This window comes from Phytophthora infestans, genomic scaffold (assembly GCF_000142945.1).
Source record: "Phytophthora infestans T30-4 supercont1.78 genomic scaffold, whole genome shotgun sequence".
NCBI classification, from domain to species: Eukaryota; Oomycota; class Peronosporomycetes; order Peronosporales; family Peronosporaceae; genus Phytophthora; species Phytophthora infestans.
The window spans coordinates 34,530-57,573 of NW_003303681.1; the positions used below are offsets into that span (position 1 = coordinate 34,530).

Below are 23,044 nucleotides of genomic sequence, written 5' to 3' on the forward strand. Positions count from 1 at the left end.
CCACTCGACTGTTTACCATTGAGCGATATGGTGACGACTTCTGGGAAGCAGCAGCTACTCACTGCCCGCTTCTTGAAAGGTTCGCAATCCGGAACTGTTCCAATTTTGCGATAAATTCGATGAAGGTTATAAACACCTTCACGGACACAGCACTTCTCAAGCTGAGTGGTTTGAAGTATTTTGCCTTGACAGAGAGCAACGTGCCTGTTATGTGCACGGGAGATGAAGTCTTCGAGTACATGCGTCGTGTGATAGCGGAGAGTCGGTGTACTGGTAAGTCGCTCGAGCTTGATCTTCGCATCGGTGGCCTCCAGAATGGCCACCCAAGGCTTTACTCTGTCGCAGTGGAGCTGTTACGTCGCCTAGCGGCTATAAGCGAGTCGGAATATGGGGCAGCATCAAGGCGTCAAAAGTATGAAGTGTACCTCGTAAATCCATATCGCAATCGAGCGAACAGGCAGTGGAGCTCGACGTACATGCGTCATGAGCTAAGACCTTTGATGGAGCGTGTGAAAGATGCATCCATCACTTCATGTAAGTGCCTCAATGACTGGAAAAAGAGGAGATGGCTTCGCCAAGTTCGACGTGCTTATTCTCAGCTGGAGTTCGGAGCACTTCAACGACGATATGTTCTCGTACACGGTCGATGAAGGCGACCCCTATGATGACCCCCACAACGACTTCCCTCTGTGTCGCGCCAATCTTCTCATTGTGCTGTTCGAGTAAAGGCTCTGGTGCACTTGGACCAGCTCATCGCAAAAAATACTGCGATTCTTCGGGAGTCGCAGCGGCTCTGTACCCTTCAGCTTCGCTTCAACTTGCAACAGTTCCTCCAAATTCGACGGCCTAATGGACCCGTGGATGTGTGCGTGCAGCTCCACCTTGGGCAGCGCCAAGGCCAGCAACGCGATTCAGATAAGTAGTGGATTGTCATTCGATTTATAAAAATATAGTGACAAATTGTCACATGCTACATGTGAAGGTCAGAATTGACTGGCCAAAACGACTACCATAATATGGTAGTTATTTTGGCCAGTCAATTATTAATATATAATAAGATATTATCTTGGATTCGCAGTCCTCAGGCGTGAAAATATATATTGTGTTTTGGCTAATTAGGTTGGGCAGCAATGTTGCTGGGACTATGCTAGAGGCTGACGAGCTCGAAGTTATCGTGCGGGAGCAAGTTTGCATTCCTGGCATGGAGCTGTGTAGTGCGATAAAAATAGTGGCTCCAGCTGAAAAACTTCGTGGGCACCAGTGCTGACAGATATTGTGTGATTCCGAGAAAAAAATAAACATCCGCCCACTTTTGGTCAAGTTGTCGTGATTTTCGCTGCTGACATCATCGACGTTAACAGCATTATTGCTGCAGCGAGACGGCATACGTGCAAGTACGTTTCTGCTTATGCTAAATTACATTAAATGTTGTCTCTTCCGGGACTGGTATGATCAAATGCCCTGATATTGACGATATAATCACTAGTCATCGGTAACCTACTGCGCGTTCGCCAGCACGCATCCAGCGCGCCACAACATAATTTGATCTGGACAGAAGACATGGGGAGCTGGACGAAGGTCGACCACAAACGCGGTCTCACCAAGAAAGCGAACGATCGCCCTGACATGACGCAGGAAGAGATGGCAGCCTGGGCCAAAGTCACGTACAGATTAAAGCGGTCGCTTGCTTAGACTACGATCTCCGATATACGTAAGAGCGCTACCAGGATCATGAGCGAGGCGTATGGTGATGGTTAGCGGCGTAAACCACCGCGAGCAGTCTTATTGAGGCTAGAAGCCCAGCTGTGGGAGTGGATTCAAAAGGTTGAAGCTCAGTGCGTATGTCTTTCACGGGAATTGATCAAAATGAACGCTCGTGATATTCAAAGAAAGCTATGTAATGCATGGGACCTGACTTTGCGAGCGGATGTATCAGTGCGGTCACGCAAAGGCATCGGCTACGCTCAAGACAACTTCCTGGAGAAGCGGCATCTGCTGACCCTGTATCTGTTGCTCTCGGGTGCCAGCAGCTGCAATACATTATCGATCTCTACGAGCCTATAAATATCTACAACATGGACGAAATAAGGCTCTGCTACGCAATGACGCCCGCTCGCTCCACCTGTACTAAATCGGCGCGAGGTACGAAAAAGGACAAGACGAAGATCACTGTCTCTCTCACGGCAAACGCGGATGGCTCGTGGCGCCTTTTTAGGTCGTGCGAAGCAGCCATACTGATTCAAAAACGCCTTGTAAAAGAACTTGGATTTAGTTACCGGTCGAATGCTAAGGCCTAGATGACGGGGGTAATATTCCGAGAGTGGTTGTTGATTTGGATCGGGAAATGCAATTGTGTGGTCGCCATACTCTCCTTCTTTTAGACAATGCCTCTTCCCACAAGCTCGACGTCGTCGTTACACTAACCTATGCGTAGAGTTATTGCCGCCAAACAAACGCTGGCATTATGCCGTCTTTGAAGAAAGCGTATAGAAGAAAACAACTGCAGTGTATTTATGACAAGATCAAGAACGGTCATTACATTAATAAGAAGGCATATGCTGTAGACCAGTTGCAAGCGATGCAACGGAGTAAGAATATTTGGCAAGAATTACAAGGTAAGTCTACGACCCAGAAGTGCTTCCGATATAATTTTTATAGGCGTAGACGAAAGGTGCAAGACCTTTCAGCTCTCCAGCTACAGAGATGATTTTGATGTATTAATAGAGGACATTTTAATCCGCGCTGGTAGGTTGACACTGTAAAACCCTTCCAAATACTATGTCAAATCCTATGATAGGGGCGGACAACGATACCAGAAGTGAGATAATTTACTGTAACCGACACCAAAGTATATGGCATGTGCAATTCTGAGACGATTGTCACGAAGTGAAATTGATCAATTAATGTAATGAATGTCTTTTGCTTATTTTAGCATGGCATATCAGGCGAGAAATGGTCGGGCTCCGGAGGTCAGACAAAAAAATAAACTCCTTTAATCTGCTTGTACACCATACGATAGTATAACTATCTATTAAGTTGCGGTTTAAGGACGAAGCTGGTGCGTACGCTTAGTTAAATATTATATTAATATATAGATGGGTAGTCAGTCTACCGCGTAGGAAGGGTAGATATATAGGCGAAGATCCGTATGGCGTTAACCCTTTAGCTACTGAGTTGCATAAAGGTCCTCAGAGACCTGTAACGCGGTTCAACGTGCACTCTGATTGGACAGAGGTCGCCGAGGAGGCTAGGTTGAGGGCGTTGCAGTCAATTACAGGTCGTAGTGGACCTATACCAGAGCCATTCATGATCAGTTCAAATCAGCATATGGCTGCAGTATAAGACCCACAAAGGTTTCTCCCATTTCCAGACTTGCGAGCAGCGATGATAGACGACGATGTCGTCGGCGACTGGGAGGTACAGAGCGACCACGACAGCCTCGAGCACCAGGACGGCGACTCAAACCTGCAGCCCAGCGACGGCGACACTTCAGACGATGGCCTACAGCTGGAATTGCCGCTCAGCCGCGGCAGCGCTGATGATCCTCCCCCACAGCCCGTGTATCTGCCTTCCACTGGACTACCAGTTGCACCAACGTCGGCGACGTTCGCTGACAACGAGTACCTTGCATCAATTCAGGAAGGGAGTGGGCTACACTTGGCAACAGAGGCTAGAATCAAGCAAGCATTCGACAAGGACGGCTCGTACGGGCTGTTCGCGCTGTTTGTCACTGGAGCACTGCGTCAGAGCATTCGGGGGTGGACCTCGACGAGGTTAGAGGCTGGAGGAAAGAAGCCATTGACTGAAAGCGAGCTCAACGCCTACCTTGGGCTTGAGATTGCTATGAGCATCTGCCCGCTCAACGACATAGCTGACTATTGGTCAGGTGAGCGATTCCTCGGGCAACCAGCCTTCATCGAGACCATGACGCGCGATCGTTTTCAACATATTCGAAGTGCATTGCAGTTTCATGCGCCGGGGCCAGTGACGTTTGCAACGGTGCGCGACCCGCTTTATCGCTGCAGAGGACTGCTGCATCATTTTCAAAAGCGGTTTGCTGAGACTGCAGTTCCTTTGGGAGCAAGTAGCCTTGACGAAATCTCTGTTCGAACCAAAGCGCGCTCACGCGCAAGGACGTACATGCCCTCGAAGCCAGATAAGTATGGCCTTCGATTCTATGCAGTTGTCGGGTGGGGCTCACTGTATGTCCACGCGCTGTGGGACAACGGATCCGGCAATGTTACAAGATCTACACCTGCCGCGATATACTCAAGTATTCCCGTCACTTCGCACTCCGCTGTACAACACATTGTCTCGACCTGAAGTAAACATCGATCCTAAATCAGCAACGGCTCTGTGGATAGCAATGGCCGGCCATCAAACAAGGACTTTCCGATCACCTAGTGGTCGTCGGCTACTGGTGTCAGACAATTTCTATACTCGACACACTTACGCACGCGCCGTCGAAGCATTCACGGACGGTGAAGTGAGGCTGCTTGGCACTGTGCGCATGAATCTTGTGGACAGATTCAACAAGTTTGCACTCGAGCCGGTTGTAGAGCGCATCGCTGAGCAGGAGCGCGGTGCATGGGAACTTGTTGCAGCTGTCGATCCCGAGAGTGACTACAAAAAGAACGCTGCTGCGCACGACAAGAAGCAGAAGCGACGGCCGAAGCATTTGCAAACTGAGTACATGCCCACGCTCACGTATGCCGAACACGCTGGTTATATAGTTTTCAAGGACCGAAAGGTTGTTGTATTTTACACGAACGACTTGAAGGCGACAATGACATCTAGCTCGCTGCCCTCGACTTCGACGGAAGCAGTGTACTGTTGCCATGGAACGGTGCCAATAATGCGTTGGACAGGAGACACTATCATGCACCGCAAAGCGCTCGTCGCGCCGGCATTGATTGCAGCATACAATTTGTGTATGAATGGAGTAGACCGCGTCGATCAACTACGCAGTACGAATCCTACCCGCCGTCGCGAGAAACGCCTGCACATGTCGGTCTTCACGTGGCTTCTGGATCTATCGACCATCAACGCTTTTGCGTTACAGCGCTGTATCACAGGAACGACATCGGCCTCCATGTCATTGCGTCAATTCAAACGCAGAATTGCAGATGCACTATCACGAAACGAAAAAGCTATCAGACAGCAGCGAGATCGACGTCAGCAAAAACGAAATACGAGTACTCTAGATGAAGCTGTTGGCTGCGACGTCTCACAGCATATCATCACTCCAAACTCAACAAACCATAGCAACGGGAAACTTACATGCTACTTGTGTAGCCTTCGTGGAATTGTTCCCTCAAAAAAGGCAAGATATGGCTGCACCAAATGTGAGCGAGGGTTTCACGTAGAATGCTTCAGTGCTTTTCATTACGAGGGTGTGTTGAGTACTGAAGAACCTCAACTACAAGACGCATTGGAAGCTATTGCTCGCGCTCCAACACGTGATCCTGTTGCTTTCACGAGAAAACGTAGGAACAAAACGATAACACCAGTTAGCGAGCTGAAGCTGCCGCAAAAAGAGTAACAAAATATCCAATACATTCTCCTTACTTTGTCGGGCCAAATTTGTTGGAGCTTCTTGGCCGCGCACGCGGGAGCACGCCATGCATCCTTCCAGTCTGGAGATAGATGAGCACGCGGCCAAGTGTCTTGCGCAAAGACTTGTTCCGCCGTCGACGAGAGGGTCTGTCGTGCATTCGGTTTGCTGTCTTCCTAAGTGCCGCTTCGTACACGTTCCACACGCATGGTGTCAGGCCACACCAACCGCACAGCTCGTCACTGCAAGAGGGGGTCATCTTGATTCTTCGAGTAGCAAATCCCACAATTGCCTCGATAGGCTAATGGAGGTTTTCGGAGGTGTGTGGGAGAGGTTTCATTGGTTTAAATTTTCAAAACCTGCGCTGTGGTTGGCTGTGGTATGTGTTCATTCAGACCTCTACTGTTGAGCTCGTAGCTAAAGGGTTAAGCTTACCCTTTCGGGTCTATTCCTAATAAGAAGTCCTAATCAAATTTACAAATATCAAGTGAACAATGATCCGTTATGGATCTTCTTGCATGCCAAGCGTCATCTGCACCGTCGTATGAGCATCTTTAACGGTCCGCGCCCTGTCCCAGACGATGAACGTGTCTTCCAAAGGTCGCTGAGTATTCCGCGAACTCATCCCAACCGCCACTGAGGGTTCGTACCGTAGATGGGCCGCTGAATGCGAATCCGGCCAGTCCATTATTAATAATAAGGACAGCCTGGATTCAGTGACATAGGGCCGTATCCGATACTTGTTGAAAACTCGGGAGTGACGCCGTCGAGTCCCTTGCACCTTGGCGTCTCCGTACATCACATGACCGAGGGTTCGTTGCTTGAACATCTTGGGCGGTGTCACGTCTTTGTCGACGGGTGATAATCCGCAACTACGGAGAAATCACTACACCACAGAACATTCACTAGCCCCGTCGACACCTATGAAGCAGCGGCTTCAGTCATTAATTCATCAGCTTGTCCCACTGGGTCGGCTTGAGCAGGTACTGCAGCAGGTTCAGTTTCCGAGAGACTTAGTTGCCTTGACACTGGAGTGGCCACTTCCTCACGCGTTGGCGGATGGTCAGGGAGGAGAAAAGGGTCCGGTGGATCGAATGATGCTCGACTTGGCGGACAATATGGAGATTGTGACGGGGTCACACAGCACCTTGCGCTAGAGGAAGTTATCTTCCGAGAGTATACAAACTCTCAGTGAACGGCAGCTCACAGGTCCCCTCTTTAATTAAAGAGAGCGAAGTGACCTAAATAAGGTAGATTGTAAACTGAGTATATTTATAGGTAGGTTAAGTTTGGGCTTAATACAAACTATTAGTTACCTATAGAAATGCAATGTCATTTAACCAATGGTTGGCTTTGAACGACCTTGGTACCTTGTACCAAATATCCCGGAGTATGACGTGTCATACTCCTGAAGTGTGAAGTGTCACACTTCATGTAACCAGGGTACACTTAGGGCTACGTACCCCGTTACATCCTCCCCCACTTAGGTTCGGTTTACCGACCAATCAGAATGAAGAGGTGTTCGTCACAAACTCTCATTCTCAAAGTCGAAAACCATCGACTTGGCCGCGCGAGCGCGGCGGAGGCTCACTTCACAGTTAGAGCCTCGAGCAGCAACCTGTGCGCTCTTCGTCTAGGTCTCCACTTCGACCGTTATCATGCCTCGTGGCACTGCTAAGAGCGGTGCTAAGACACGCTCCAAGGCTGCTGCCGGTAAGGCGCAAGCCAAGAGCACTAAGCCTCACGGCAAAGGCTCTGCACTTAAGGAGGCTACTCAGGTGGCCTCCGAGGCGATCGGATCCTCGGGTGACGCGGCTGTGGAAGCAGGCGCCACAGTCCGTCGCCCTCGTCTTCAGACAATCGTCCGAACCCTCGGTTCGTAGAAAGTGAGTTCAACTCGGGCAGTGAAGACGATGCCGAGTCTCATGATGCTCCTGCGGGCTCTGTGGGAGGGTACAGCCCAGTGCCCAGTGAGCACAAAGATGACAGCTTGCAGTCGCCCGCTAGTGATCACGGTGATTACAGTCCCAGGCCCTCTGTGCGCTCTGAGAGTCCGGCCGTTAAGGCTAAGGGCGAATCCAAAGCCGGTGGCGATGAGGAAGAGAATCCTCGCAAACGTCTCTCGCTTGCCGAGGGTCTTGCGCGCGCTAAGGCCTCTAAAGCCGAAGGCGCCAAGACCTCAAAGAAGCGTACCGCCTCTAAGTCTCCACTCCGCGAGGAGAAGGAGACTCGACGCTGCTATCAGAGTCTCTTCGGCTCCTCGGATGAAGTGGAGGAGAAGGAGGAAGAAGAGGAAGAGGAGGGTGCTATTGTTGAGCCCCGGGAGGTCTCGAATGACCTCGACCAGCAGCAGGAGGATTTCCAAGCTGCCCAGCGTGTGCGTGGGGGTTCGGTGGCGGCACCCGTCAGCCAGGGAGCTGCCATCAACTCAAGAGGATATTGGCCTCCCGAGGAGAGCTCTGGGGCTGACCTCTTCTTAGAGCTTCTCGTCGCTCCTCGTGGCCTTGTGGGCGGCCACACTTCTAGGGGCATCTATGAACGAGCCCTTGTTCAGAAAGAACAGTTGTTCATCGACAACTTGGAGGCTGCTCGGTGTGTGCTTCTCGCGCAACACCGCATTCCCCTTAAGGACTTCACGACTTGTCGTAAGAATCCCGAGACCCGGGGTGGTCTCTATCCTGTTTGGGGATACCCCTGGGTTATGCCCGAGAACTGTCCCACGTGGAGTTCCTGTGAGGACATGTTCTGGGCGTGGGTGGAGACTCTCGAGTACTCGCCCACAGAGTTATGGGAACTCCATGAAGATCAGCAGCTGTCCCACATCCTGGACCAGCGTGATCTTCGTGTGAGGTTTGCCCACTTGATCAGCAAGCGTATGCTGCCAAGGGACATCCTGAAGCGCGCGGCTTCTAGCGCTCACGATGAGCGCGGGTACGGTATGTATTCATCGACCGTACCCCGTTCGGGCAAGAAGCCCCGGACTACTTATGAAGCTGCCGCCGCTTCTGTTTCCAGATTGCGACAGCCTTCGGGCAGTCAATCAGGAGCCGTTCAATCGGCTCCCACGAGTTCTCGGAGTGGGCATAACCCCTCCACTTCACGAGGAGCTGTCGCTTACCGCGACACCGTTGCTCCTGGAGGATCCGCTCCACGTGGAAGTGGACTTCTCCATTCCGATCAAGCAGGGGCGGAGGTGCCCTCGTACGAGTACGAGTACTCGGCGCCTCCCGAGAGCCACTCTCGTCCGAGTGCTCCGACTGCGGGTCCGACACGGGACCCTGAGGTTGACCGCCTCCGTCAACGTGTCCTCGTGCTTGAGATTGCACTTGGCCTTGGGACTGGCGGTAATGCTGCCGCCCAGGAATCAGGGCGAGCTCGCTCGTCTTGCGGGTCGCCTGGACCTGGTGGAGCGAGAGGTCGCGAGCCTGCACCTGCGGGTGGATCGCCGGGCCTCTTCGTCCGATCTGGACGAGGCCTTTCGCATGATCCGACGGATCGAGACTTTGTTGCCACGTCCGGAGCCGCCTGCGGCACACTCCCAGGCGTACGCGTACGGTGCGTACCCGGCGTACTCAGCGTACTCGGCGTATGGTGCCGGGGTCCGTTCGTATGGAGCCCCTCCGGCGTACGGTCTTGACCGCAGCCTTGCCGTCCCGACCGAAGCTTGGGTGCCTGCTCCGACGCCCTCGTCGACGACTGTGACCGACCCTCGCTTCGAGGAGCTGGGTCAAGGGGGGTCTGCGAGTCAGCAACCCCCTGCGGGTCAAAGTACCGCTTAAGACGTCCGACATAGAACGTCGGGTGCGTCGTCATTGACTTTGGAAGGTCGATGGTGTACGACGCACCATGTCTGGCCAGGACTGCAAAAGGTCCGATGAAGCGGTGCTTCAGTTTGTTGCTGCCGACAGAGCTAACAGTGTCTTGAGGTAGGTTCCTCGTGTCTAGCAACACTAAGTCACCAATCTCAAATATACTTAAGTTTCCTCTTCCTTGTTTGTCCGAGTACTCCTTTTGTTTATCTTGGGCCGCTGCCATGGCATCGCGGACCCTGCTGACAATGTTCAGCTTGGTATCCATAAAGGATTCCACCTGTTTCCGCAGCGAAACTGGCCTCACATCCGAGACCTGGGAGGAAAGGGCTTTCCGAGCCTCTCCCCCACTTAGAATAGAGGAGTCAGTGTCCCCTCAAAGAGTGAGAGGCACTCTGGGGTGGCGGAAGCCGTTCAAGTAGAACGGCGTGAGCCCCGTGGACGCGTGCACCGCGTTGTTGAGCGCAAACTCAACAACTGGGAGCTGCGTCGACCACGTACGTGGTGCTGCCGCGCACACACTGCGCAGAGTGTCCTCGAGCACTCGATTGACGCGCTCTGTTTGGCCGTCGGTCTGCGGATGGTCCGCAGTGGACATCTGCAGACGAGTTCCCAGTAAAGGGAACAGCGTTTTCCAAAACGCGGCAGTGAACCGCGGGTCTCGGTCCGAGACAATCGTCTCCGGGAGACCGTGATAGCGGAACACGCCATCGACGAACAACCTTGCGGTTTGTTCGCCCGTTACAGTGACGGGAACTGGAGCAAGATGTACCATCTTGCTCAGCCGACACACGAACACCAAAATTCCGGTGTTGCCGTGTCCGTCGGCGGGAAGCCCAAAGATGAAGTCAAGACTCATCGACTTCCAACAATCAGCCGGTACGGGCAGGCTCTGTAGTGGAGCCGAAGAGTGCCCTGCGGGTTTGACCCGCTGACATGTTTCACATGTCTTGACGTATCGGGCGACCCACTTGTACATGTGGGTCCACCAGAAGGACTGAGAGACCGACAGAAAGGTCTTCTCGCGGCTCAAGTGGCCGCTGGAGGGCGCGTCATGCGCCTCCGCGAGGATGTTGAACTTCAGATCCTCGTCGTTGGGTACGACCACCCGTGGAGGATCCGTGGGCTCCACCCGATAATAGAGGAGGCCCTCCTTCAACTCATATCGGTGGAGCCGTGAGCGCTGTCGCGACGAGAGCCAGTCGGACTTCGCGCTCGTTCCGGCCTTAAGGAGCTTGACGATAGGCGCGACAGCCTCATCGTCCCGATACGCCACGCGTATCCGATCATATAGATCCGTTGTCACCCGCGTGATGTGGGCCAACTCATAGTCGGGACGCCGAGAGAGGGCGTCCGCAAGCACGTTGAGCTTGCCCGGCTTGTATTCGACGCGGAAGCTGTATTCCGCGAAGAAGGACAGCCACCTCGCCATCCTTTGGGAGAGGTGAGGCGAGTTAGTCGCCGTCCTCAAGGACGCGTGGTCTGTGTAGATCACAAAGGGCCTAGAGCCCAGAAGGTGAACACGGAACTTCACAAGGGCATATTTCATTGCCAGGAGCTCCTTGTCATGGACAGGGTAATTCCGCTCGGCGGCTTTGAGCTGCCTGGACTGGAACGAGATGACTCGTTCCTGTCCAGCCGTGTCGGCGTGCAGCAATGCACATCCGATGGCGTAATCGGAGGCATCGCAGACGATGCTAAACGGCTTCGTCTCGTCCGGCAGGGCCAGGACAGGGGCCTCTTGGAGACTGTCCTTGATGCTGTCAAAAGCATCCTGGTGCTCTTGCTCCCAGCGCCAGTCGACGTCCTTCTGAAGGAGGCTCGACAAGGGCTTAGCGAATCCCGCGTACCCAGCGCTGTACTTGTGAAGGTAGTTGGCCAAGCCCAACCACTTTCGAAGATCCTTCTGGGATCGGGGCGTCGGCCATGCTGCTATGGCCTTGACCTTGTCTGGGTCAGCCCGAACGCCCACGTTGCTTACGAAGCAACCGAGAACTTTGATCTCTGGTGACGCGAAAACGCACTTGTCGATATTGGCGTAGAGCTTGTTCGCTCGCATCACGTCCAACACTCGACGGAGGTGTCCTAGATGCACCTCCATGGCCGTCTTGCCTCCCTCGGCACGGCTATGGACGAAAATGTCGTCGAAGTACGTCTGTACGAAGGTACGCAAAGGGAGGAACAATTGCGTCACCAGGCGATTGAACGTCGCCGGGGCGTTAGACAAGCCCTGCGGCATGACGAGCCACTCCCCAAGCATGCCGCTTGGAGTGCTTACCGCGGTGAGCGGGATGTCGCTCTCTCGCATCAGGATTTGGTAGTATCCGTCTACCAAATCCAGCGCACTGTACAGTACGCTACCGGCCATGTTGTTCAACAACACATCCTTTCGTGGGATCGGTGTTTGGGCCGGCACCGTTGCGTTGTTCAGCTTGTTATAAGCGGGAACCAGACGCCACTTTCCGTTCGGCTTGCGAACGCAGAAAGTCGGCGTCGAGTGCGGGGATTTCGACTCTCGCACCATGCCTGCCTTCGCTTTCGCGGCGAAGAAGGCATCAATGACCTCGCACTGCTCGCGCGGGAGAGGCCATTGCCTCGTGGTACAATACTTTGTGCCGGGCACGAGATCAGTCTCGTGCCGTACGCCTCGATCCGGTGGGAGTTGGGTCGGTGGGTGTTTGTTCACCACGTCCGCATACTCCGTCACCAAAGGATACACCGGATCCTTGGGGTTCTTGAGAATCTCAGAGCCCAAGCGCGCCTGACGCTGCTTGTTCATGTCTTCCAGGACGTTCTCGTCCAAGACAGAGGAGGAGTTCAGCTCCTCCTGAGTGGTCTCAGGTCTCATGAGTACCATCTCAGCAATCTCTCCAGCCTTAAGGTTGGCCAGGAAAGACTCAGCCGTCATTTCCTCGAGGTTCAGTATCTCTGCAACCTCTGGCAACGGTTCCAAGTGGACACCAGATGCCTTGACGGGTAAACCTGTCTCGCCATCGAAGAAGTGATAACACTCTTCCACCGGCCTTGTCGGAGGAGCCCGGGCCCTGGACTCCGAGTCGCTTGAAACGACGTCGATCGGAACGAAGTTCGGATCCGACTTGAGGCGGCGGCGGCGTCTTTGTCGACGGCGTCTGTGACGGGGAGCTTTGCTGCCCACGTCTAGGGATGTCGTCGCTACGACATCCGAGGCACTCGTGGCCTCGTGTGGTACTGTTGTACCCACACAGGAAGCGTGTTCAACGCCTTCCTCTTCAGTTAAGGTCTGGGCGACCGCGTGTGGCACTGTGTTACCCACACAGGAAGTGTATCTGACGTCTTCCTCTTCAGTTATGGTCTGGGCGACCGTGAGTGGAACTCTGTTACCCACTCTGAACACGCTGTTCTCAGTGTTCATGACAGCTGCAGCTGTCTGCGGAACTAAGTTACCCGCCTGTGGGCCTAAGTTACCCACTTGGCCAGCGCCTCTTCTGGGCGCGGCCACCATCAAAACATCCTCGGAGTCGTCATGTACGTCGACGACTCCCAAGCATCTGCCGGATGCTTTGGTACCCTGACAGCCCTCGCGGGCGCCCCGGGTCCTGACAGAGGTGGGAACATGACTCACCAATGCTCTGTCGGACTGCGCAGGGCGGCTGGCACCGATTGCCTTGCCTCGCCAGTCGATCCAGGGCTCGTGCTTCTTTGCATGCCCAGGATCATATCATATGGATCCATATCGAGAACAGTGAACTGTTCGGGGCTGTCAAAGTCTTCAAACTTGACAGCCAGATCCACTTTGACGTTGGGGACAGTGACGACCTTCCCGTCGGCCAGTCGCACTGACACCGTCCCGTTGCCCTTGCTTTCTCTCAAAGCTTCGGACAACTTGTTGCTGTTACGAGCAACCGTCTGGCGGCGTGCGAAATTCTTCGACGCCCCAGAGTCAATCAAGATTCTAAAGGGATGATCGTATCCCCGTACACATCCGTGTACTACGAGCAACCCGCCGCTGCTCTTCGCCGATTCGAGAGTGCGAAGACTCTCAGGGGCTAAGTCCCCGTGGTACGCGCCACCCGCGCACCCGTCACGAAGACTTCGTTCTTCCCCAGTAGGCCCCCCCCCGCCCCTACTGGTTCCCAGCGTTCCCCTGTCCCCGGGATCCTGGCTTTTGCCAGCGACCCTTCAGGACGGGCTTGGGGAAGGACCGTCTGCGGAGTCTTTCCGCGGGACAGTCGCGCTTGAAGTGGCCCATCTTCCCACAGCCGAAGCAGCGGATGTCACGCTGTTCGGCGGACCCGAGTTCCATGGGAAGTGGTCCGTTGGGGCTTGTTCGACCGGGAGCCGACAAGGAACTCCCAGGCCACGCTGAGGCCGGCGTACGCGACTGGCGATGGCTGTACTCTTCTTGAAGAGCCACTTGAATCGCCTCTTCAAGGGTGCTTGCCTGCACCCGGAACAGCTGAGTGCGTGCGGGGCCCACTCGATGGCCGTATATGAACACAGTCATTTTGATGTGTTCGTTGAGTGAATTTCCCACTAGGGACGCCGTGAGCTCCCGTATCTCTTGCACATACTCGTGCAGTTCGCGCCTCCCTTGTTTACACGAGAGGAAGCGCGAACGCTGGCGGTACTCGTAGTTCACCAGGAGGAACGCGGCTCGGAGCTGTTTACACAGCTGAGCCCAGGATGTGAAACATCCAGGGGATGTTGCTTCTCGAGTGACACCCAACTCTTAGCACGACCGCTAAGGCTGGAGAGTGCAAAAGCAGCACGAAGTTGCTCGGTCGAGATCAGAGCCGCGTCCATCGCGAGCTCTACTTCTCGGACCCAGAAGTGAAGGTTCTCGCCTTCCTTCCCTTCATACGGCTTTACCTTCAGCCGTATTGGCTTCGGGTGAGGCGTATTTGCTTCCGCCGCCGGAGCCTGCAGGTTCTCCCGCACATGCGCGATGAGGCCCTGCTCGTACGCGTCAAATGCATTGACGCGCTAGAGCTGTTCAGCCGGTGTTGATACCACCAGGCTCTGCAGGGCCTCCATCCCGAAGATGCCTGCCATCTTCCGAACCGACTCGAACTGAGAGTCGTTCATATGGGAGAAGTCACTCCTATCCATGGCAACGAACTTCGGAGAGGTTCAGGTAGTCTACCCGCGGTGGCGTGGATTGACTACGAGTGCTACCAAGTGTGACGGGGTCACACAGCACCTTGCGCTAGAGGAAGTTAATTTCCGAGAGTATACAAACTCTCAGTGAGCGGCACCCCCTCTTTAATTAAAGAGAGCGAAGTGACCTAAAAAAGGTAGACTGTAAACTGAGTATATTTATAGGTAGGTTAAGTTTGGGCTTAATACAAACTATTAGTTACCTATAGAAATGCAATGTCATTTAACCAATGGTTGGCTTTGAACGACCTTGGTACCTTGTACCAAATATCCCGGAGTATGACGTGTCATACTCCGGTTACATGAAGTGTGACACTTCATGTAACCAGGGTACACTTAGGGCTACGTACAGGTGAACTTTTTTTTGAGTACATCAAAAAGCCCTATTTCTACATTTGGGTACCTCGAGCTCAGCTCCATTGTTTTCCCCATTTTATTGAGAATTTTGTGTTTTTAAACAAGAACGCGAACAATGAGCGAGTCTGTGGTACTGCCCCCTACGCCAAACGATCCGTCGCCACTAAACGACGAGGCAGCGGACGACGTCGCGCCGACGTCGCTTCTCCGACGTCTTCGAAAGAAAGGCTACAAGTTTTCTTGTGTGTAACTTGCGGGAGCATTTACCGAGTCTTTTGATGCCGCTCGTCGACTGATTAGGCTTGACTGGTTGGGCGCTCGATTACTGATACAATAGTGCTTGTTGCATGTTGCTGTGTAGCCTTCGCTCGAGAAGATCACGGGAATGCCCTCTACTGCGTCACGTTTTGCGATGTCTTGCCTATCTACGAACGCATGTTTGCTGTGGCTGGTGGCAATCGCGTACGATTTAGCAAAACTACCGTTGTAACCTCCTAGTCATGGACTGATTGATTGACTCTTGCTGCTGTGTACCTTGCGCAGCTGACAATGTACGAGTGTCTGGAGAATGGCGGACTAGATGTGATTCAGGTGTATTGCGACGGCGACCAGGAGGAGCAGTACTTCACGGCAGCATGGACTGTCGACGTGCTCACAGGCTCGCCACTGCTGGCGGCTGCAGGATTCCGTGGCCACATTAAGTTGATCAACTGCATCACTCAGTCGGTGGTGATTGTGCTATCTGGGCACGGCAACTCGGTGAACGAACTTAAATTTCACCCGGTCGATCCGAGCCTACTGCTCTCGGCTGGCAAAGACGAGTCTATTCGTTTATGGAACTCGCTCACGGGCGTATGTGTTGCAATTTTCGCCGGTCACGTTGGTCACCGTGACGATGTGCTAAGCCTGGACATCCACTTAAAGGGCTCGTGCTTTGTATCGTCCGGTATGGACAACACGGTCAAGATTTGGGACTTGGAGGACGAAGTCGTCCAGACGGCCATCAAGAAATCATACACCGAGCCCCGCCCGAAAGACCGGCCTTTCGACACCAAGTTCATTCAGTTTCCAGCTTTCTGTACCAGTAAAGTGCATGCGGACTACGTGGACTGCGTGCGCATGGTGGGCGACTTGATTTTGTCCAAGTCGACTGGCAACAAGGTGATCTTCTGGAAACCGAACCCGTCGCGAGGCAAGGACGCCGTGACGGTGCTGCGTGAGTATCACTACAAGGACGCGGATCTTTGGTTCATGAAATTCGGACTCGATTCGCAGCTGGAGGTCATGGCTGTGGGCAACAAGAAGGGTGTTGTGAGCGTCTTTGATTTGGACGCTGAGCAAGAGCGTTCGATCTGCAAGCTGACGCACAACAGCTGCAAGAGCACGGTGCGCCAAGTGTGTTTCAGCAAGAGTGGCCGCACTATCATCACTTGCTCAGACGACGCGACGGTCTGGCGCTGGGATCTGCACTAAGAAGTACTGAAGCTTCTGGAAGATGTAGGAACATGTAACCCGTAAACAAGTACCGGTAACGTTGCCAGTGGTATACAGTCAGTACCCAATGCCGTTATGATGCAATTCAAAATCGAGAGCGATAACGGTACCGTATCCACACGCTTATACTGGGAATGCCTCATAGAGGCACGGACAGCCCACACCGGATTAATTCCACATTACTGTGAAGATCGAAACGCGTAGTGTAACCTGGGTCAACATTCGTGTCACCGGCGAAAAAAAACTGATGAGTATGATGAATTCGTGAGTTGTTGACAAATCGATTCTCGGTCTTTGCTGTTGTTATGTAATATGGACAGAAAAATGATAGCAAAAAGTCGCGTAGTGCTGTACCGACAGTTTGTGCGAAAAAAAAAAAATAGTTGAGCGCGGCCGGTAGATACCAGTCATAAAAGCTGATCTGATGAAAGGGGTCTTCGATGTTGTCTTACTTTCTGTAGCAATATGGTAGAAGTCTTTTATCTTTAATATGAAGATTTGCCCACTGAAACAAAGGTCGACGATTTTGGGTAGCATTAGGTTTTTTATCGCAGCACCATCAATTTTAATCGATATTAATTTATTCATTTATTCCGGAGCACCCAGTGCTCCGGGAATGCAAATACAGTTTTTTCCCGAATTGGGCCTGTTTTCTTTTCGAGTTTTGATCGGTAAAATTCAATATATAAAAAGTCTTTCCGGTGTCTGTATCAACTTTGAATCACCTCATCAATGATAGAAGGGACGCACTACTGGACTACTTGTGCCTGGATTCACTGGATAAATTTGTGAGGATTTACTTTCTTTCTTCGGATACGATTTCTTAAATAAATCTATCTGGTCCACAGAAGCCGTGTCGGCAGCACAAACTGCTTTTCTTGGGCTTCCCGCAGATCCATTTTGCAACTGTTTCTTTTTCTTTTGTTGCCAAATTTGTTGAGAGCACCCTCCTACTAGATGAAGAATGGTCTGGCGACTGCTTCAGATCAGCGGCGACGAATAGTTGTGAGCTTATTGCTCAATGACCGATTGCACAATACACCCCGGAAATTTTCGGTGTTACAGACTCCGCCCAGAAACTAAAATGCACTTACATCTTATACCCTATCAAACGCGGTCAAACTAATTCACGCCTTTTCAGCCAGAACTTACGTGGTACTAATGATTGCAAAAACTAATAGCCTATCCTTACTTGATTTCCTTTAGGAGATTAGAGGGTCCACCCTTTTCAGTTTCTGAGCGGAATCTGTATATCACGCGAAACAGGATAATCTCAGGATTATGTATGGCAGCTCACAAACAAAAATATCTGGAAAATGTTATGGCTTAAAATCAAACTGTCGATTCTTAACTGGGCCGACTGGTAAGTCGCAGACGACCTAGCTTCCAATACAAAACATATGCTTAAATTTTCAAAACTAGAAACGCAAACATGGGCACCAAGCGCAATAGGAAGGGAGGCGAGCTACCCACATGCAGCAACAGTGCCCCCAGTCTCTCATACGCAGCCACTGAGCGTCCGCCACCTACGAAGGTACCGAGGACGGCAACAGCTACTGCGCCGCCTTCCAGCGCTCGCCGCTTCGGCTTCAAAGGACCGTCGATCTCACAGCTACCGACGCTTGCCATGAAGCGCGGAGAAATGCTGATGGATAGTAGAGTCTCACTTGATACTGTGGAAAGAGCAGCGCCTGTCGAACTGGACGTCCACGTGCTGGAGATGTTCAGCGGAATCTTCAGTCAGGAGATGATTGCGACGCTCGATCAGCTTCTGGCGTTTAAATACAAGACCAACAAATTTGCAGTCAAGGCGCGGAAAGAAGAGCAAATTAACTACATCAAAGAGCTCAAGACTGTTGTGCGCGATGTGGTAGCCAAGGTACAGTGAGTGTTGCATTTAATAAGCATTTTGAGGAGCTGTGTTACTGACGAGTTGCTGGGTTGTTTGTTTAATAGATTCAAGCCTTCAATAAAGTATGTACGGTGATGGATGACAAACTGGCGGCGGAGAAGGCGACGCTGGAGCGCAGGTTTGCAGTACTGCAGCACGTAGCGAAGAGCAAGGACCAGTCAGACACCGAACTGAAGCAACTGCGACAACAGCATGAAATTCTACAGAAGAACGTCGCACGGATCCTTGCGTCCGAGCAGGAGGTTACTCGCAGCAACGCAGTACTAAAAGATAACGCGGCAAAGCTTGAGATCCAACTTGAAGAGGCCCAAAAATCCAACGCGCAGCTAAAGCTGGATCTGAAGGCACATAAAGCACGCATGGCGGATGAGTCGCGGCGTTTTGAAGAGAAGAAACATGAGCTGGAAATTTCCTTTGAGAAGAAGGGTCACGACGAGGATGAGCGCAAGCAGGCGGAGTTGGAGGAGTTACAGAATCAGCTGAGCAAGGCGCGTGACGAGCTCACCTCAGTTCAAAAAGATCTGGAGAAGTACGAGAATAAGGTAATCGAAGCTACAAATAGCCTTAGCGATGAGCGTGAACGACGAACTAGGGCGAATATGGAGAAATGTACGCTTGAGGCGAAGAATCAGGCTTTGGAAAGTCGTGTGAATAGTGCGGAGAATGAAGTGGTAGAGCTGAAGGAGAAATTCCAACAAAAGGACGGAGAAGTGTCGAATCTCGTCAAGAGCTTGACGGAGATTCAGAAGTTTAACGCATCTGCAAGCGCAAAGGCTGAAGCTGACAAGAAGGAACTGGCTGATAAAGTGGAGCGACTTCAGACTACCATCCACAATCTCGAGAGACAGGAGTCCTCCAGTTCGACTACTGTGCGTGATCTTCGTAAACAGCTAGAGGTTTGTAACACAATGCTGTGTGTGTGTGTGTGCTTCCTCACTAACTTGTGAACTGCATGATCTCTGCTGTAGCTGGAAATCAAATCCCGAAAGGAGGCGGAGCAGAGCGAGCAGGAAGTTCGCATTCAGATGAAGCAGGTAGAAGGTGAGCTGCAAGAAAATCTGCAGAAGGTTGGAGTGGAAGGGGGTGTTCGACAAATGCTCGAGGATCAAGTTCGTGAACTTCGGACAGAGCATATAGCTGTGAATGCCCAGATGGAGGCGGTCAAGGCGGAGATGAAGCGCCTTCAGTCTGCCGGCGTGGACTCTAAGGAACAGCACAACAAGCAAATGGATACACTGGAACAGAAGTTTCAGCAAGAAAGGGACAGCTTCAGGAGCCTGATCGACAAATTACAGGAAGAGAAGGTTTGTCTGGAAAGCGAAGTGCAGACTCTTCGGACACGAGCTTCTACGGTTCGTATTGGGGATGTTGAGGAGCTGTGCAAGGTGAAACGTGACGCTGACATCCTGCGTCGACGATTAACCGAGCTGACCAACCAAGGTGCTCAATCGATCGCCCAGAAAGACAGTTTAATTTTGGAGCTGCAGGAGAAAGTGAAGCTGGGCGACATGACGAGGAGAGCAATGCACAACACTATTCAGGTAAGCTCGATGGTTCTTGTGCACAGATTTAATGTTGATATGTCCCATGATCTGAACTGCTGCGTTGCTACCACTTAAAGGAACTGCGTGGAAATGTTCGGGTGTTTGCCAGGACTCGACCGTTCCTGCCCTCCGATCATTGCGACCCCAACACAACAACTCCAATAATTTTATGCGACTTCGACGGTGAAAGCTTGAAGCTACGTCGTCCCGGCAAGAACCCTTCCGAGCCAGATACTTTTGCTTTTACGTTCGACAAAGTGTTTGCTCCATCCGCTGGTCAAGACGCAGTTTTTGAGCAGGTGTCCGAGTTTGTTCAGTCCTCTTTGGATGGATACCATGTTTGTCTGTTTTCCTACGGTCAGACTGGGTCGGGGAAAACCCACACGGCACGTTATCCTTCCGAGTGCAAGTGTGATAGGAACAGTGTCTAACGTGCTTTATGTGTTTAATGCAATAGATGCAAGGAACTGGCAATGGCCAGATGAGGGGTATCATTCCACGAGCCATCGAGATGATTCTCCAGGAGTGTGAGGCTTTGAAAGAACAGGGATGGAAATACGTCGCAAAGGTTTCCTTCCTGGAAATCTACAACGAGAGCTTGAAGGACCTGCTTACCACAAAGCACAGCAGCAACGACAAGCTCGGCATCAAGAAAAATGCAAGAGGAGGCGTGTATGTCCCAGGACTGACGATGGTGGATGTTAACGCGATAGATCAAGTGGAAGTCCTAATGGAGCAAGCAAGCAGAGCGCGAAGTGTGGCCTGTACCGATATGAATGTACAGTCGTCGCGGTCTCACAGTGTATTCACTCTGCATCTGCAAGGAGTGAACGACAAGGATGGCGTCATGCTGAATGGCCAGCTGAACTTGGTCGACTTGGCTGGCAGTGAGCGAGCTTCTCGATCGAATGTTTCTGGTGACCGATTAAAGGAGACTCAAGCTATTAACAAAAGTTTGAGCTGCCTGGCTGATGTCTTCAACGCCATCGGAAGTAAGGCGTCCCATGTAAGTTTCTCTGGCTTTGGGCTTTTATTGCATTATGCAGCTCGCTCATTCTATGTGGCTTCTCTACGCGTCGTAGATTCCGTTCCGAAATTCGAAATTGACGTATCTGCTCCAAAGCAGCCTGTCGGGTGATGGCAAGACTCTGATGATGGTGAACCTGTCCCCAACACTTGAATCGGCAAGCGAGAGCTTGTGCTCGCTGCGGTTTGCAAAGCAGGTTAACCAGTGCGAGCTTGGCAAGCCAAAGCGACAGATCAAGTCTAGGAAAGACCGTCCATGAGCCAGAGCGAGTCGAATTGTGGAGTTCGTTAGAGGTTATATTTAGAGAACACAATGTGTCATGGAGTTGATCAGTGCGCTCTGGCTGCTGCTTCTTTTTGATAATGCTCCTTATATTTTTATCAAATGGTGCTGATGGTGGTTTCGGACTCCGCCACTTCCTCTTTTGCGTCGCGATGGGTCCAAAGAAGGCCAAGAAGGCCAAAGATAAGAAAGGTGTTTTGCTCTTGTACTTCTCTGTGCGCCAGTGCTATTTAATGCCAACGTTCTCATGCTCGTCCGTAGATGATGGCGCTGAAAATGGTGGAGTGCTGACTGCGGATGAGCAGGCTAAACTTTATCAGTCCGCAAACCGGTCGCTGCAGATGCAACTTGCAGAGCGGCACGAGATCACCGTGAAGACACTTGAGTCCAAGCGAGAACTGCAAGAGCGCGTGGCTGACTTGCAGAAAGATTTTGAACGGGAAAGGAAGGAGACGTTCGGCATAACGCAGGACATGACACGGCAGTACAAGAGTATGCAGGAGGAGCTGTTGAATCGGGTCAACACTCTGGAGAACACCAACACAGAGCTACGGGATCAGCTAGGTACGTCGGTTAAAAGCGTAGCGGAGGTAGGTGGAATAGAGTCCTAACTGGCCTGACGTTGATACAGAACTCGCACGAGTCAACTTTGAGGAGATGAAGCACGAGAAGGACCGCATCATCGCTGCCAAGAACCTGGAGATTCAGGAGCTTAAGGCCAAGATGGAAGAGATGGCGCAGGAGTTCGGTGACATGCTCAAGGAGACATTGGACAAAATGCGGGAGCGCATTGAGATTACCAACACAAACTTCGAGAGCGATGGCGGGTCTCTGCCCATGATGCGTAGACTCGAGGAGTTCAACCTTGGGTTGCCCACCAAACCCTGAGAGCTGGCTCATTGTGGTAGTTTCCGCTTTGCTGGGATGCTAGTGTGCGATTGCTTGCAAGTTTAGAAGTGAGCTTCCTTTGGCTAGACTCCTATCGCTGTGTTCACTAGACCAGGGATACCGAAAAATAAATAAACTGAAAACGCAATATTGTCGTTTCCGCTATAATTTGTAGAACCAGGAAAAAATGGCGTTTTTCGAATCGATTTGCTGTCATTATTAATCAATCAGAGTTTACCTGCATCACTTTGTATTTCTTCGGCAATGAGCCTGACAACCCCGGTCCGGCGCAGCTCTCCTCGACGGGTATCGCTCGACGACAGCAATCCCAGTCATGAGCGAGTAGCTCTAGGTCCGAGTCCACGCCCCTCACCGTACCAGAGGCGTAGTCCGTGTCTTCAACAACAGCAAGAGGTGGCGTCCTCGTCGTACCAGAGGCGAAGCCCCCATCTTCAACATCAGCGTGAGATGGGTTCCTCACCCTATTAGAGGCGAAGCCCGCGTCTTGAGCAGCAGCGTGAGACGCTTTCTTCGCACGATCCGTTGATCAAGCTCTCAGTCGATGTACGGTTGAAGAACACTGTCAATCAGCGTCTGACATCGGGATTGCGGATGGGCACACACGCGGTTCAAAGTGACACATGGGATGAGGTGAAAAACATGCTTTGGGGCATCATCCAGCGCGAGTTAAAGCCACTAGCTATTCCGACTGGGGCACCTCCAGTCTGGACGGTTGATGAGCATGAACCAGCAATTGTGATGTTTGTGTAACGGGGTACGTAGCCCTAAGTGTACCCTGGTTACATGAAGTGTGACACTTCACACTTCAGGAGTATGACACGTCATACTTCGAGATATTTGGTACAAGGTACCAAGGTCGTTCAAAGCCAACCATTGGTTAAATGACATTGCATTTCTATAGGTAACTAACAGTTTGTATTAAACCCAAACTTAATCTACCTATAAATATACTCAGTTTACTTATTTGGGTCACTTCGCTCTCTTTAATAAAAGAGGGGACCTGTGAACTGCCGTTCA

The 23,044-nt window shown here is 51.9% G+C and overlaps 3 protein-coding genes across 3 annotated transcripts; all 3 read left to right on the forward strand.

Moving 5' to 3' along the window:
* Positions 1-27: 27 nt before the first annotated feature.
* PITG_18621 (uncharacterized protein) lies at positions 28-2,986 on the forward strand (the record flags this gene model as incomplete). Its single annotated transcript, XM_002997270.1, has 9 exons — positions 28-79; positions 193-534; positions 566-722; positions 1,129-1,214; positions 1,487-1,664; positions 1,937-2,142; positions 2,565-2,615; positions 2,725-2,745; positions 2,946-2,986. 9 exons carry the CDS (start codon positions 28-30, stop codon positions 2,984-2,986), a joined length of 1,134 nt encoding a protein of 377 aa, XP_002997316.1.
* Positions 2,987-14,957: 11,971 nt separating this feature from the next.
* On the forward strand, positions 14,958-16,404 carry PITG_18623 (polycomb protein, putative; the record flags this gene model as incomplete). Its single annotated transcript, XM_002997271.1, has 3 exons — positions 14,958-15,101; positions 15,221-15,321; positions 15,403-16,404. 3 exons carry the CDS (start codon positions 14,975-14,977, stop codon positions 16,330-16,332), a joined length of 1,158 nt encoding a protein of 385 aa, XP_002997317.1.
* Positions 16,405-17,780: 1,376 nt separating this feature from the next.
* On the forward strand, positions 17,781-21,171 carry PITG_18624 (kinesin-like protein; the record flags this gene model as incomplete). Its single annotated transcript, XM_002997272.1, has 7 exons — positions 17,781-18,232; positions 18,310-18,390; positions 18,457-19,182; positions 19,234-19,806; positions 19,887-20,199; positions 20,274-20,815; positions 20,892-21,171. 7 exons carry the CDS (start codon positions 17,786-17,788, stop codon positions 21,093-21,095), a joined length of 2,886 nt encoding a protein of 961 aa, XP_002997318.1.
* Between the last annotated feature and the right edge of the window lie 1,873 nt (positions 21,172-23,044).